The sequence below is a fragment of the Podarcis gaigeae genome (genome assembly GCF_964106915.1).
Source record: "Podarcis gaigeae genome assembly, chromosome: 9".
NCBI classification, from domain to species: domain Eukaryota; kingdom Metazoa; phylum Chordata; class Lepidosauria; order Squamata; family Lacertidae; genus Podarcis; species Podarcis gaigeae.
In genome coordinates this window covers 37,711,933-37,728,398 of record NC_139685.1, presented here as the reverse complement: position 1 = coordinate 37,728,398, position 16,466 = coordinate 37,711,933, and the positions used below count along the sequence as shown (strand labels likewise).

The window sequence follows — 16,466 nt, the reverse complement described above, 5'->3', positions numbered from 1 at the left end:
AAGCTGAACCCTGGGAATCTCTATTTAAAGCTGGGGAATTTTCCTCTGAAACCCAGACGAGGTGCTGCCAGTCAGAAAAGGCAATACTGAACTAGACAGAAGAATGGTCTGACCTGGTATAAGGCAACTTCTTCCCAACACTACACTGATAGGAATCAGGTTGCAGTTTCTTTTTGTCTTTGCTAATAGCCACAAAGGGAACTGTTCCCTTTGAAAAACTCCAGATATCCATGGCTGGTAGGATATTCTATAGAAACTACTACCACACAGTTGTAGTAGTTTGTGAGATTTGTAGTAGTTTGTGAGATTACATACTTCCTGAATCATGGCCTGTTGAGAGAAAGAATAAGCAACAGGCCTCAATCCAACATTTTGTTCTACCTTATACAGCAAATGAAAGAAAAGAGTATCTTACCTAGGAAGAACACTTACCTGAACAACTTTTTGTGACTGCACATCAACAATCAGCACTCTGTCTAAGGTGGGTTGGGTTACATATATAAACTTGTCTTTTACATTAACAGCAGATGCCCAGACACACTGCTGGACTTCTTCCCCCTCAGCTTTAGGGCAAACTTCATCCTAGAATTAAGGAGAAAGGAAGATGACAAATCACTCTAAGACCACAATAGTTCTAAAGGGTGCTCATAACAACTCTGCCACATTTCTGCATGACTCAAATGCAAGCTCAAAATATGCCAGAAGAACAGGCAAAGCCTGAACTATTTCAGGAACTAACTGTACTAGCTTCAAATCGTGAATTCAGTTTCATCCAAGAACATTCAGCCACCTCCCCCGCCCATCCCAGTTTAGCTTGTCTCTTGAAGTTATTTGTTTAATGTTGGTTAAATTATATGCCTGTCTAGCATAATGGATGATGTGCTAGTTGTAAAACCTCTTAAGTCTTCTATGATGCCATTTATGCACAGAGGTGCCTTAGCTACAAGATCTAGTCCCCACCAGATCCACTTTTGTGTTCTGTTTTAAAGTAATCAGATGATGTGAAAGATCATCTGATCGTCTGAGACTTCGGAAAGCTGCTCTGAGTCATAATAGACATCAATGAGTTAAACGGAAAAACAGCCTGACATTATATAATTCAGTTTCCTGTGTCCCAGGAATAAACAGAATATTGTACATGGCATGAAATGCACTTTCTAGAATCCTGTCCCTTTAATTTCTAGAATCTGTGACAGAAAATATCATACACCTGTAATTTTCTAGGAGCAGCTAATAATAATAATAATAATAATAATAATAATAATAATATTTATACCCCACCCATCTGGCTGGGTTTCCCCAGCCACTCTGGGCGGCTCCCAACAGAATACTACTACTAGTAGTAATAAAGCGATAAAAGTACTCACAAAAGCTCACAATACAGTGGTGCCTCTGGTTACGAACTTAATTCGTTCCGGAGGTCTGTTCTTAACCTGAAACCGTTCTTATCCTGAGGTACCACTTTAGCTAATGGGCCTCCTGATTTCTGTTCTCATCCTGAGGTAGAGTTCTTAACCCGAGGTACTACTTCCGGATTAGTCGAGTCTGTAACCCAAAGTGTTTGTAACCCGAGGTGTTTGTAACCCAAGGTACCACTGTACTAGTGTCCCAGTAGCAGCATTGCTGCTGCTTACCAGGAGGGGGAGCTAGTGGTGAGGCTGGGCCTATGCACAAGCACCAACGGGACTTCTGGAATGGCTCAGTTGGTGCACAGATTGCTGCTTCTAATTGTTGTGACTATGGCCCTGTGTGAGCCAGTGTTTTGATGCAGTGTAAAACAGTGCCCAAGAGAAATGACCAAAACGTAACCATTATCACTTATGAAAGTGCTTCTGGTCTATTCCGGATGCACTAAAGGATTCGTATGAACACAGGGTTATTAATCTGGCAGCTGATGTGTGGACTGTAATGTCTTCTGAAAATCCACAAGTGTTATGTTGTCGCAACAACACAAAAGGCAAATGGCCAGCGACTATGTGTGACTAGAAGGCATGTAGATCTTCCAGAGTGCTATTTATCAGTAGATATGAAGTAAATCCACCAGTGCTACAAAATTAACTGTGTGCCAAACATTCTAACACTTCAAAGAATGCTTGAAGAATATTCATACTCCAGTTCTGAAAATTGCTTGGGCCAGAAATGTGTCACATATGCCAAGATTTCTCTTCATCTTTTCTTCATCTTATTACTCAGGACAGCTCATCAAAACAAGATTTTAGCATATATCTGATGCTTATTCCTGACCTAATATCTTCTATTTGACACATCATAGCAGGCTGCTGTAGCAATACTTATGGTGTGTCAGAGGATGATGACTTCAAGTGAGGAATAAACAGCAGGCACTGATGAGCTGCTAAGCAAATATCTTGTTTCCTTGTGCAGGGCTTTCTTTGAAATGAAAAATAGAGGGGAAAACAGCACCTGTGACATGCAGAGGGATTGAATACTAGAAAGCACATTTTTAAAAGGCACATGATATAATTTATCTGAGCATTCTGTGGCATCTCTGTTTGATGGTTTTTCTTTAGTACACAGTATAGGCACTGTCTGAATCTTCGCATGTCAGAGTGGAACAGAAATCAATTTCTGAGTCCTGCTTAGAATGTATCCACTTACAAGGAAGGTTAGCAGTCATTATTGGTTGCTCAGAATTTATTAAATCTTACAGGGAAATGTGTCTGTTTGAAGCCACTCTATAATACCTTAGAACATTAAAAAAGGGTTCCTCTGAATTGACCAACATCGGGCAAAAGAGTACTTGCTGATACTAAAATTAAGGTTTGATTTCCTATTAATGCTTAATATAATTCTGTTAATGCTGTGCTGAATCTTGCCATTCAAATTCTCAAAAGTTATGTTCCCCTAATGGAGGAGATTTTCATTTTCCTGTCTCTTATTCACTGAGGGGTATATGGGGTATTAGGGGTAGTACCACTGGTGTGTGACATGTTGTGTTCCTTCTGAGGTAGTTTGTCCATCTTTGGTCTCCACTCTTCACTCAGCTCTCAGGAGCTGTCTCTCCTAGGAGTTGTCAGCATGTGACAGTGGCCACACCCTGAGAAACAATTTCAAAAGGCTGGCTAAACCAGCTAAAGTTAGCTGATGGGTCTCAAACCCTCCATGACTTAGGGACTTCCCCTGCATGCGAAGACAGGCTCTGGCAGATTGAGTGGGCCCAATGGTCGAGAAGATGGTTTCTGCATGTACTGTAAAGGGAAGTGAGGGGTAGAAGGGGCTCATCAACTTTGAAAGGTAGCCCATCTAGGAGAAGGAAATCTCTCTTCCTAAGTCTTCACTGCCTTGCAGCTAAACTCATTCCAAGGAAAAATCCATACCCTCTGCTTTGTGGAACATATTTGGGAGAAAAAAAGGCTAAGCAGTAAAGCCTGTACAAATCTGGGGCAGAGTCCCTAAGATAGTTAGATGGCATCTTGTATGCCTCCTTCCAGCAACTCCTGTAGCCAGGTTGGTGCTAAACATATTGCTCTGCTTTCCTTTGGACTATATCAGAGAGGCCACGAGTGGGGTCCTGTCATCTAGGCAGCCCAGGACCTCCAGACACACTGTCCAGGCTAGCACCCTGAAGAGGTAACAGCAAAAACAAGGCAGGAGGCAGCAGTTATGAGTTACTGGTCTCTTCAGCCACAGCAGGTGCTGTGATTCTCCAGGGTGGCCAGAGCACACATCATTGTCTCTTGAGAATGATGGATGCCAACGTTAAAGTAAAGTGATTTGCCTCCCTAGAGAGGGAATTTTACACCATTTCTTGATCCTGCCAATCTGACAGATTTTGAGTGTAAGCCTACACAAGCAGGGACTCTGAGATCTGATGTTAAGGACTGGGCAAGTACGTATGGCTACAGGTGGTCCTTCAAGTATCCAGCTAGCTGAATTCAACTTGACCTCATCGCGCCAAAGCTACAGGGTTGTTTTTGTAACATTCCCTTTAAAAGCTTAAACGAATGAAAAATGAAGGCATTCTATGGATAAATTGGGGAGATCAAACATCACAGATCACTACACTCAAAGATAAAGCTATTGAAGACACCTCACTTAATGTGGCCTCAGCTGGGACAAATACTGTATTATGTATATTCAGTTATTTGTATAGCATGCTGAAATATGTACATATGTTTTTGCATATCACAATTTTCAGCTAGTATATCTGCTGTTAAATATTAACTTAGTCAAATGAGACCTTCAGTCCTAAGCAAATTTTTTCTCCTTATTTATTTTTTATCTATGAGACCCATTAATCTGACTATAGCTGATGCCAGAAATAGTTTGATGGGAACAGAATGCAGAATGAAGTATTTTCTGTTTTAGAAATGATTTTATATATATATAGATATAAGGTTAAGCTTAACATTCTCCTCTTTACCTTCAAATGCAAAGCTCCATTAAAAATTTCCCCAGTGGTCAGATAATGGGATGAAACAATTTTCTCTTAAATATAGGAACAAATTCTCTTTTTAATTAAAAAGTGATTGATGCACCTTTTTTCCAATTTAGGTTCCTTATAAGAGGAACATCTGATAATATCCAATAAAAATGTTAATTTATTACACTGCTTTTTGACACTTTCCTAAGCAGAAAGTGATTCAGTCTAATTCAAACCAGCAGATGGAATAAAGCAAAATATTTGGTGATTTTGGAGAGTTGTTTTTGAGATAGAATCAGATCTACAAAGAAAATTGATTTGCAAAATTCAGTTGTATGGGATGCCTTACTCAAGCTATCTAGTGAGTATATACGTGGCCTCTTATTTCAGTAGATCCTGAGTCAATCCATATATTATTAATTAGCTCAGATACATGTAAATAATTTGTTACATGACAAATTATTTGCAAGAAACTTTGAAAGTTTTGTTTCTAAATAATATAAATTAGGTTAGGAGGAGAGAAAACAGAATTGGCCAAGGATATCTAGTAAACTCTGAAGGGACTGTTACTTAATTTTCTGAGCTAACATTTTAACAACTGACCAAATGCAAGTTTGCTTATATACTGTATTTTTTTCTTTTAAAGGTTCATGTTTCTATCTCAGTTCAGCAGAGCATCTCTGTGCAAATGAACAGCTATGCTTAATTTCAAATATGCTTAAGTCCAATGTATAGTGTTTGATTCCTACATTGGACAATCAATGAACCTTTGTAATGTTCACAAGTAAAGCTAAACCATGATTTAGTGCTAAGAAAGAAGCCTTAGCCAGCCTTGGTCTTGTATGCTGTCTCCTCCACTATATATAGCGGTGAGGATATTGGAAGCTTAATTTCTGCTTTCAAACAACTTTGTTCTTTGTTACTCTTGAACTTGGTTTAGGATCATGACAAGTGAGCAAACCGTTGTTGAAATAACCAAAGTTTGGAGGCAATGGGGAATTATAATTAGTTTAAAAGTAGAAGCTGCTAGATCTAAAGGTGAACTTCTGCAAGTGAAAGATACCTTCAGCTCATAAGAAGGCTGCTTTACACATCATGCTACAGAGTTGCATGAAAAATAATAATGAAACAAATGCTAAAGATGTTGTTCTCCTTGTGCAAGAGATTCCACGAAAGCTTGTGGAAATTCTAGCTGATCAAGATTTATGAGAACTTTTGTAGAACCTGCCCATTGGAGCACTTTATCTTGCACCAACTCTTGGGCAAGCATTTGCAGATTACAATTAGCAGTTCCTTTACTTGGGCTCACTTGTTTCTTTGGATCTAGTCTTGTCTAAAGACAAGGCACTTCAGAGCAGTGGTTCCCCAAGTGAGCAGTACTGCTCCTTAGGAGGGCATTAAGATTACCTATGGGGTGCTAAGAGGAGCTGCAAGGGGGCACAGAGCTGTAAATGACTATCAGACTTTTAAAAATGGTGTCACTGGATCAAGTTAATCAGAGTTTTTTAATTCATTAAATTAAATGGTATTAATTGGATTTTGAATAAATGTGCAATTAATTGCCACTGTTTTGAATTTTGCTGTGGTATTATCTTCCTTATAGGGATGCGGGTGGCGCTGTGGTCTAAACCACTGAGCCTCTTGGACTTGCCGATAAGAAAGATGGGGGTTCGAATCCCTGCAATGGGGTGAGCTCCTGTTGTTCGGTCCCAGCTCCTGCCAACCTAGCAGTTTGAAAGCACACCAAAAAGTGCAAGTAGATAAATAGGTACTGCTTCGGCAGGAAGGTAAACGGCATTTCCATGTGCTGCTCTGGTTTCAATGTTCCGTTGTGCCAGAAGCGGCTTAGTCATGCTGGCCACATGACCCAGAAAAACTGTCTGCGGACAAACGCTGGCTCCCTCGGCCTGTAAAGCAAGATGAGCACCGCATCCCCACAGTCATCTCCGACTGAACTTAATTGTCAGGGGTCCTTTACCATTACCTTATTATCTTCCTTAGTGGCCCATTCAAATCACTAATCTGAATAATGCTTTTTTACAGGTTAGGGTAGAGAGCCCTGGGGATGAGTTTATGCAACCAAGGTGATGGTGGCTCAAAAAAATTGGGAACTGCTGCTTTGGGCAACCAATGCCATAAACACATTGACAAATCAAATTTGTAAGAATGAGGACTCTAAAAAGCCTGAAAGCCCCTCAGTACTTGCATCTGAGGAAACTGTCATGTCAAAACGCTATGCATTTAATGTGGTATGTAGTAATAGATACTTGGTTCAAAAGCAGCTTGAAATCCACACTCAGGAGCCAGTCTATGCAGCAGAAATATATGTATTAAAATAATGCATAATTCAATGAGCTGGAAACATACTTTCCTCCTCCATGGAGGGAATTCTATTGAGGATTTTTTTTAACAACGTAGCATAGTTGCCTGAAGGTATGTTGTAGTCAAAGCAATGAGTAGAAAAATATTTTTCCCTTGCTATGTAATTCAAGTTATGGAGCAGCAGCAGATTTATAGGCACTATGCAGGAAGGCGTAAAAATAATAATAAAATCCTAACCAGTAAAGTTGCATGACAAAAAAGGGGGGCACAGAAAATAAATTTGCATGGCTATTTTTCAACTGCAAGGGAAGAGTAGTTTAAACTTACTACTTGTGGTGTATGTCTGTTCAAATTTTGCCCTATTCAAGTGTTCAGTCTAAATGTGCAAAGGGGCAAACAGGAATACATCATATGAGTTGGAAAGACATTGTATTAAACTTGAGGCATGAATTGGATATAAGTACCTTTGAAATGTATGGGGACGCAGGTGGCGCTGTGGGTTAAAGCCTCAGCGCCTAGGACTTGCCGATCGAAAGGTCGGCGGTTCAAATCCCTGCGGCGGGGTGCGCTCCCGCTGCTCGGTCCCAGCGCCTGCCAACCTAGCAGTTCGAAAGCACCTCCGGGTGCAAGTAGATAAATAGGGACCGCTTACCAGCGGGAAGGTAAACGGCGTTTCCGTGTGCGGCTCTGGCTCGCCAGAGCAGCGATGTCACGCTGGCCACGTGACCTGGAAGTGTCTCCGGACAGCGCTGGCCCCTGGCCTCTTAAGTGAGATGGGCGCACAACCCCAGAGTCTGTCAAGACTGGCCCGTACGGGCAGGGGTACCTTTACCTTTACCTTTACTTACCTTTGAAATGTATATCAACTACTGTGAATTTTACACTCAATTTACTGAGGGCTCTCCCAAAATCTGCTCTGATCTCAAAACAAACAAACAAACAAACAAACTGCTTAAAATTCACTCAGTGTTACTTGATCAAGCATTAGATGTTCTTCTGATACAGGATTTTTAAAACTTTGTTGTGATGAGTTGTTCATCCTCACAAATGAAAGCAACATGTGCAAAAGACTACAGAGTTCATGACACAATGTGACTATGGTGAAAATACCAAAGTCCTTTCATTGAAGTGAGAGTCTGATGATACTGAAGGATAGCACAGATACTGATGATAGCACAGATCAAGCTGGCTAAAACTTAGAGGATTATCTAAAGGAAAATGGAATAACAACACAATTCTGCCTATGTAATTTGCACATACCTACACACTCCAGCAGGAAGGTAAACGGTGTTTCCGTGCGCTGCTCTGGTTCGCCAGAAGCGGCTTAGTCATGCTGGCCACATGACCCAGAAGCTGTACGCCAGCTCCTTTGGCCAATAAAGCGAGATGAGTGCCGCAATGCCAGAGTCATCCACGACTGGACCTAATGGTCAGGGTCCCTTTACCTTTAACACACTTGCTTGCTCTATGTTGTGAATTCTTTTTATTAATTTACACTTGCTTGCTCTATGAATTGAATCTTTCCCTCTCCTAAATTTTACCTCTGGTATGGGGGAGAGGGTTTAAAGATGGAGAAGAAAAAATAAACCTAATATATTTTACATTATAATTACTTCTCTTCACTGTTCATCACTCAACTTATCATTAATTCTGAAATGCTACACAGAATACTTTTACATTTCACTGTTCTCATTTTCAGTTTTCTTTGGTAAAATTTTCAGATACTTCTTAAATGATCAGCTTTTAAATTAGCCATCCACACGAGAGAGAAAAAAGGTATTTGACTTATTTTTAGTGATGTTGAACTAATTTTAGTTAAGCAGCACAAATCAAAGCTTGATTAGCTACTGAAAGTATAATTACATGCAGTAAAAATTTATCTTGTTGTTGAGCACTGCATATATCTGTATATATTTTTTTAACTTTGGCAGTAATTATTACAGAAGCAAATCTAGCCCAAGGGTTTTGTTTTGCATGGATTTTAGAAGAGTAGAAACATAGGAATATGTGAGGAGGGATGTAGGTAACCCACAGTTATATTTGCACGAATGCCATAGGGATAGCTGTAACCACAAAGAATCCAGTGGCACCTTAAAGACTAACCAAGTTATTGTGGCATGAAGTTTAATGGAGTAAGGTCCACTTACTGGATCATATTCTGTCTTTATCTACACCCTTATCTGTCTGTCTTTGTGTTCGTCTATCTAATCTTCATACACAGACACACATAAATGGGTACATAGAAGTAAAGTTTATAAAAAGTAGGGTCACATGGCAATGAAGCAACCTGTGGCTTTGTTACTCAGAATCCAAGGTAAGATCACATTCACCTATTCATCACTGCTTGACCCATTTGCAAAGTGTGGCAACAATTTGCGATAGTAAGCCTTTGCACGAGTTCTTTCTAAAGCAGGCTTCCTCAAACTTGGCCCTCCAGATGTTTTGAGACTACAATTCCCATCATCCCTGACCACAGGTCCTGCTACTTAGGGATCATGGGAGTTGTAGGTCAAAAGCAGCTGGAGGGCCGAGGTTGAGGAAGCCTGTTCTAGAGTTTGGTTGCTACAGCCTGCATCTTCCATATTTGCCATGGCATTCATACTACTGCACAGCTAATGTAACACTGTAGCACCATACTGAGCTAAGACTTCCACAAACACTTGAGCAAGAGAGTCCATGGCACAGCATGGACACATTTCTCCTTCTGCCCATAGTTCTTTGGAGCTAATCAAGTCAGGGTCTTCTATTGTTGTGGAGGCCCAGTGACAGAAAGGAGCCGGAAACATTTATCAACAGTTGCTTCATTAGCAGATAGAACATTTCAAAGAGCATATTCAGCTTTTTGCAATATCAAGCATGGTGGAAGGAAAGAGTAACGATGTTTCAGAATACTTGCCTGGAATCCAAGGAGCTTTTCACTAGGCTTAATATGTCTCTGGAATTCACACTCCACTGGCTGTATCACTTTGATTCCATCTTCATAAAATACATAGAACATATTCCCAATTCCCAGACCTTAGGAACAAAAAGATGTTTAAAAGTACAAAATTAAACCACTCAGGGGGAAAAAAAAGTTCATGCACCAAAGCTTTGACTAATTTTTTTGGCCAGATGATATTTTGTTAATGTGTGTAAAATTAATTAAACTAATCCTGTGGGATTATTAAGAAAAAAACACTGTAGACTTAAAACGAAACTTTAATGTGATACAAGATTTCACATTATAACCCCCCTGAGAAACAAAATGGCTTCATGAATATTAGTCTGGAAATATATGGCATACTTTGAAAATACCTGCAACAAAAGAGAATGTAAGGAATTTATTATTCATTTAGGATCAACGAGGAATAATAAATTATTTACTTTTTCTCATTGTGCCATTTGTGAGGGGTGGAAGAGGTAAAACAGAGGTTCTTGGCAACACAGAAATTATGGAGGGTTTGGGTTTCTAAGTGATTTTTTGTGTGTCTTATCATATGAAAATATATTTTATGGTTTGTACCCCATCCAGCTTTGCTGTAACAAAGAGAACTTTTGTCCCTACAATTTGGGGTACCAGAGCTTGGCCAACCTATGAACCTTAAAAAGTTGAGGTGTTGAGGAATCTGCTGGAGCAGACTGGGATATGGTGCAGGTGGCCAGGTGCTCAATGAAAAGTGAGCATCCTGGCTTGTGTCAGTGAAAGTGTTTGCATACAACCCTATACTTTGAAGCCCTGTAAAAGGATCGTTCTATTGCACAAATATTCATGGAACCCCCCATTATATCTGGTATTGCGTTACAGAATAAACAGCATCATTCTCACAAATTGGCTACAGAACTGGAAATCAAGAAATTAGTTCCTGCATGGTCAACCTCCTCTTTGCACACATTATTTTGTCTTGGTGCTTCAGTTTTTCATAGTTCTTACACATTACTAGGGATGGAATCTCCTTTGACATGGTGTCAGAATTACTAGTAGTGCTTCTGGGGGGTTTGTTGTAGGATCTCTTGATACAGGCTATGTGGTGTCAAAATGGTGACAGGGAGAAGTGGTGGGTTGGGTTGTAAGCTTCCTAAGGTCTTGGTCGGGGACGGCTCCTTGTTTCATACAGATAAGTGCTCAATTTCTCACAGTGACCTGAATGCAGAATCTGTTCATTGACCTGGCAGACTACGAAACCCAAATCTAAAGGAAATTTAGCAGGATGCAACTATCCCAGTGCATTTATAGGGCCATTCAGAAATTCAATTGATTTTTTTTTATGCAGATGAAGATGGAATGAAGAGTGGCAAGGGCAGCTAGCAGAATCTGACCCTATTCAATTCTCCTGCATGTCCATTCAGAAACTCAACTGACAGCTACATCTTTTTGGAGGAACAAAGCAATACATAGCTGTGGTCACCTGCAATAGCTAGAATTCTCTCTGAGTGTTTAGAATCTTTCTAGTTCAAAAACCAAACCATTCAAGGTTGCCTACAAAGGCAAATGTAAAGCCAACTATCAAAAATAAACATGCCAGATAAAGCAAAGCAAGTTATAAAAGAAAAGAAGAAAAACCAGTAAGAGGTGTGTCTGAAATAAATTAAAAGGCCAGCCTAAAAATAAAAATGTATCCAGCAAGTGATACATCTTTCCAGGGTACACACCTTGACACATTCCAATGGCTTCTCTGAAATTCAACATGTTATTATGGCCATTCAAAGGAACCACTGCATTTCAATGGTCATGCTATGTCATTGGTTTTGATATATCCCAATATTGCACTGAAAGTAGATATCTGCTTTTGACAAGAGTGTATCTATAGTTGTGAGACAACCCCAAAACAAGTGGTTCCTGTGTCTTTAATAGCAGCTTGATTTGTAGAAATCAGCAAGTGAATTTTTTCTCAGCTTGGAGCACTGTCACTTAATGTACGTTCAAGGCTCAGAAACAGGTGCCAGTATACAGTTGGCAGCCCCATATGTATGTGTGCTTTGCTAGCAAAGACAGTTAATAAAACATGACATTTGGAAATTTCAAATCTCTCTGAAGAACAGTAAAGAGCATGCAGACACTGCCTAATATAAACCATTCTATTTCTGTTACACAGGTTCCAGCTAGCATATGCATTCTAACTGCTGGCTTTCTCACTCTAATTCTGATTTTTGACATGTTTTCCAAAAACCTACCTACTATTTTGTCATACCTCCGCTTATGTACTTATCTGTCTGTTGATTCTGAAAATCATAAAGGTTGCATACAATATTAGTAATATTTGGAGTAGACCTAACAAAATTAATGGACATAAGTAAGTTATGTTCACTAATTTCAATGGGCCTACTCCAAGATTTTTCCATGATATGTCTTGAACCCCTATAGAAAACAGTATGCCAATAACCATCTCAGTTTCAGATGTGAACAATGTAAATATTTCTTTTTAAAAGCCAGGTTATTAAAATGTAAACAGTTATTTTTGTTGGAAGTAATAACTGAGCAATTTGAATATTTGTACATTGTACTTTCAAGATTTACATGATTGGAAATTTAAATTATAATTCAGGATCGATTTTTGCTTTCCTCTTTCATATATTGACTATTTTACCCATTGTTTTCTCTTATATTTTGAATGTGCCCTATGTGTGGTGAGACCAGAGGAATAAACTAGAAATATGGAATGAGTTATTGCACTTAAAAACACACACAATCAGCCCCCCCAAGGAGGGGAGTGGGCATGTTCAGCACCATGGCTGGAGGTATGGATAGGAAAATTTGTCAGTTTTGGTTTCTCTCATACCCCTTATTTTTTAAGTTCAATTTTCCACATTTCCACATCAGTATGTAAGTTTGTCAACATTTTAATTTTAGTGTGAAAATTTCCTAATAGACACATTTGTGTTTACAATTTTGCCTAACATACACACCGTTGCAAGAAAACTTCCCCTAAACTAAAAGTATGGGCCAAGATTCTAAAAACTCAACTAGTAAATAAATGCTATGTTGCTTCTGAACTGAGCTAAAGGACATTTGCTTATCACCAAAAAGAAAGAAAGAAATGGAAAGCAAAAAGAAAAGAAAAGAACAGCTAAGGGATATTTGCCCATCACTTGAGTCATAGTGTCTTTTGAGCTCCTTTGGGAGGAAGGGCAGGGTAAAAATAATAATAAATACAATTAAAACTTCTGGCTGTAATCTTATATTCTATATCACAAGCAGTAGGTTTTGGTAAACTCCAACCTTCCCTCTCCCACCCCACACAAACTTCCCAAGTTTTAAAGCTTTTTAGTTTTGTCTCACCAAGTAATCAGATAACAGCACTTCTCTGTTACTCTGGGAGCTTCACTAGATAGCACTCTTGGCAAAATAAGAATGATTCACATTCCTGGGTCAACATTCTGACTGAAGATAAGCTGATTGGCCAAATGATTTATGACAGCAACAGGACAAGTTAAGGGCACAGTCCCCACAGGGAGTTTTAACTGTAACTCAGATATGCCCGTAAGCCTTTTAGAAACATGGGTTATTGTTAGGTACAAATAGAGAAGGAAAAGATAAACATTTACAGATACTGCAACTAAGGATTCATCCCCACCCCAAATAATAATTAGGGTTTTTTTTCTATCCTTGACAATGACACATCGTATAACAGAATTAGAAGCAAAGATCTATTTGTGAAGAATGAATGCATAATTAAACATAATTGCTATAGCTATTGTCTAACTATAAATTTAATATGTACATCAAACAAGAAAATTACTACAGGATGGGGAGAAAATTATATTAGTACCTTCCTCTCTCCACAGTATGTTTGCAACTGCAGCATGTAAGAGGAAAAGAACAGAAGACACAGATGAGTATGAAAATATCACCCAATGGCACATCAGTTTCTAAAATTAGGAACATTGATTTGCACGCATCAACTATCTAAAACAAATTCTGATTGTTTGACTCCTAGATATATACTTACTGCACATGATATTTATGACAAGAATTTAGCACATTTCAATGAAAATGAATAAGCTAATGTGAACCACAAAGCTTTTTATTATTATTATTTTTAAAAAAAGATTTTTAAGTGGAAATATAGACAATGGGGATACTTCAGCTAGTCTTATTGTGCTATTGTGTTTAGAATGAATAATTCTAAAGGGGAACACTTCACTGCATCTCAAAGAGGTGAAACATTAAAAAATATTCTATGAGTGGTGCATTCGAATGACACTTTAGAACTGCTCTGCATGATCTTGACTCCTTTGAAGCTTATGGGATGCTTCTTAGTGCCTTCAAAAAGCAAAACTGAAGGCAATAATTTTCTGTAGCAAGAGAGAGAGAGAGAGAGAGAGAGAGAGAGAGAGAGAGAGAGACTTTCTAGTATATTTACAAGAGATCATTATTATTGAGATTTGAGCTCCATGGAGTTTGGGTTTAAACATTTACAACTGAAAAACGAAACAGAACCCCAAATGCTTATTATCCAACCTATGACCATCCCCCCCCCCTGTTTTAGAAGCATAGCTAGGCAGAGTCATACACCATCATAAAATAAATTGACAAATTCAGACACAACCCAATCAAAGTAGAAGTTAAAAGTTCCTAAGACATTTCAGAAACAGATCACTCACAGGAAATTGATACATCAGAGAAGAACCTTTGAACACCAATTTTTTTTCTTAGAATTTTAAGAAAAAGGCAGAAAGTTAATTAGTTTTCTTCCTCCAGTTATTTTTTTCTCTGCTATGCAGGAATCTTACTTGCTCTACTGAAAATCCAAACATTTCTCTAAGCTAATCCTGTAATATCGGGCTGGTAGGCTTAAGGCAAAACCCTTATATTATGTATCAGTAATAGCATGACCAAACTAATAGCCATTCATTCATGTTTAGTATTAAAGAAAGTCATGGAAGGCAATTCTTGACATTAAGAAGTTATATTTGTATTTGTGCTCTGGGTCTCTCCATCATAGTTCCCCTCACCACCACACATTTGGTCCTGGCAAAGGTAGATCTTGCATTAGTCAGTGTATAACAAATATGGACTTTAAACATTTGCTTTCAGTAGCCAACAAGACCTGACCGTATTTGGCATTTTCCCTACTTCTGTTAACTCTCAGGCCAAATATTTGCAGAACTTAAGGACACTTTCTCTTGTATGTTTCAAGGGATACCTTTAGATATTTTGGATGGAGCTTCAGTGGGGTAACACTACTCTGATGAGTTCTATCTGTGAGAAAATTTCTTCCAATTCAACTGAATTCTTTATTGTGTCCCAGAGACCCACCAATAGATTCCAATACGATAAAAATGCATTAAAAGCAAACATACTAGTTGGGCAGCAAATAAAACTATGCTTGTTTCATACGTTTATCTAATACAAGGTGCCCTCTCATCCTGACTGCCTCAGAAAAAAAAATGTGTATAAATTGAAACAGCAAGCCATATATTATTAGTTTGTAACTTCCATTGAGATTGCTGGAAAGAGTTGATTAATCCAATAAACACTTTGTATTCTGGAAGATTATCTGAATATTTCACTTTTATCATTGGAAACAAGTAAGTTCATTACCAAAACTGTAGCTAAATTACTTTGAGAGCAATGAACCAATGAATATACAAGTAAAATGTCTCATCTAAAGAAATGTAATACTACTTTCCTACCTATTAACAGATATATTTGATAATTTTGCAACGTTTTTGTGCATTAACTGCCAGGTTTTATTGACTGAATCAATATTTGGTTGAGTATATTTGCAGTTCAAGGACAGTTATGCAGAAAATGTATCACAGTTTTTAATACAACAAAATTTTGCTAACTAAGAACCAATAGGCTATTTTCCCTGGATTTGGGGGGAAAATGGGGAAATCTGCACTTGGATTTTGGTATAACATGCCAAGTTAAAAGCACAGGAACTACAATATAAAACAACAACAACAACAACAACAACAACAACTGTGGCAACTTTGTTCTGAATCTCTGTTTATCTCTGCTGTTATTAAGATTCATGGTTGAGAAGACACAGATTTAATTAGGATTGGGTCCTCTGAGCCTTGGTTCAAGGCCTCAATCATTGGTAAAGTCGTACTTGTAAGGTAATGGCATTGAGTGATTTGGTACACAGTATAAGATTGAGAAAGAAAGGAGAGTTAACAGGCAGAAAATCCAAATCCCAGGTGGGAGAGGTGAGAGAAAAAAATCGGAGGGCAGCCTAGATACACAATATGACTGCTGAGGTATCAGGGAAAGTGCTGTGAAGAGTTCTGCAACCGAAATCCCCATGACAGGTTATTGGAGATTGGGTAGGGGGGTGGAATCCCAACTAAGCTTGTAGGTCTCCTGACAAAACAGATCCACTTCTGTTTTTCCCCCAGAAGTAGTCCTTGGATATACTGAAGTTTCAAATTATTTAGGAGCTGCCCTACAGAAAACATACTATGCAATCAGTAAATGTGACTGGTCCTGTCTAAGGTCCCAGTCAGGTATAAATGAATCCAGGACTAATATTGGATCAGCCAGAGTTAATGATTGCATTTTCTGTTTCCTATATACCACCTTGAGTTATAAGAAAGTGGTAGAAGTGTATTTATTATTTAGTAAGGGTTGTGTTCAACTAATGTTTACTCAGAGGAGACCTATCACAATTAATGGACAGGACTAACTTAAGTTCATTCATTTTAATGGGTTTATTCTGACTAAACATTAGTTGAATACAACCTTATATTCAACTTTAAATTCCAGGGGGAAAAGAGGCCATGGGTAGGATCCAGAATTGTGCAGTGTGGAACTCCACATTCGTCTTCTTTTGTAGCA

The 16,466-nt window shown here is 38.6% G+C and overlaps 1 protein-coding gene across 4 annotated transcripts in view; it reads right to left on the bottom strand.

Annotated features, from left to right (window-relative positions):
- The window catches only part of FSTL5 (follistatin like 5), a 328,628-nt gene that overhangs the window by 30,698 nt on the left and 281,464 nt on the right, over window positions 1–16,466 (bottom strand). For 2 of the 4 annotated variants that reach the window (XM_083755622.1, XM_083755623.1), the window contains 3 exons: window positions 13,450–13,476; window positions 9,600–9,718; window positions 433–582 (listed from right to left, as the gene is read on the bottom strand). In XM_083755622.1, the coding sequence (XP_083611748.1) occupies window positions 433–582; window positions 9,600–9,718; window positions 13,450–13,476 (296 nt within the window). The remainder of the gene's footprint in view (window positions 1–432; window positions 583–9,599; window positions 9,719–13,449; window positions 13,477–16,466) is intronic. The other 2 variants (XM_083755624.1, XM_083755625.1) reach the window with 1 other exon arrangement.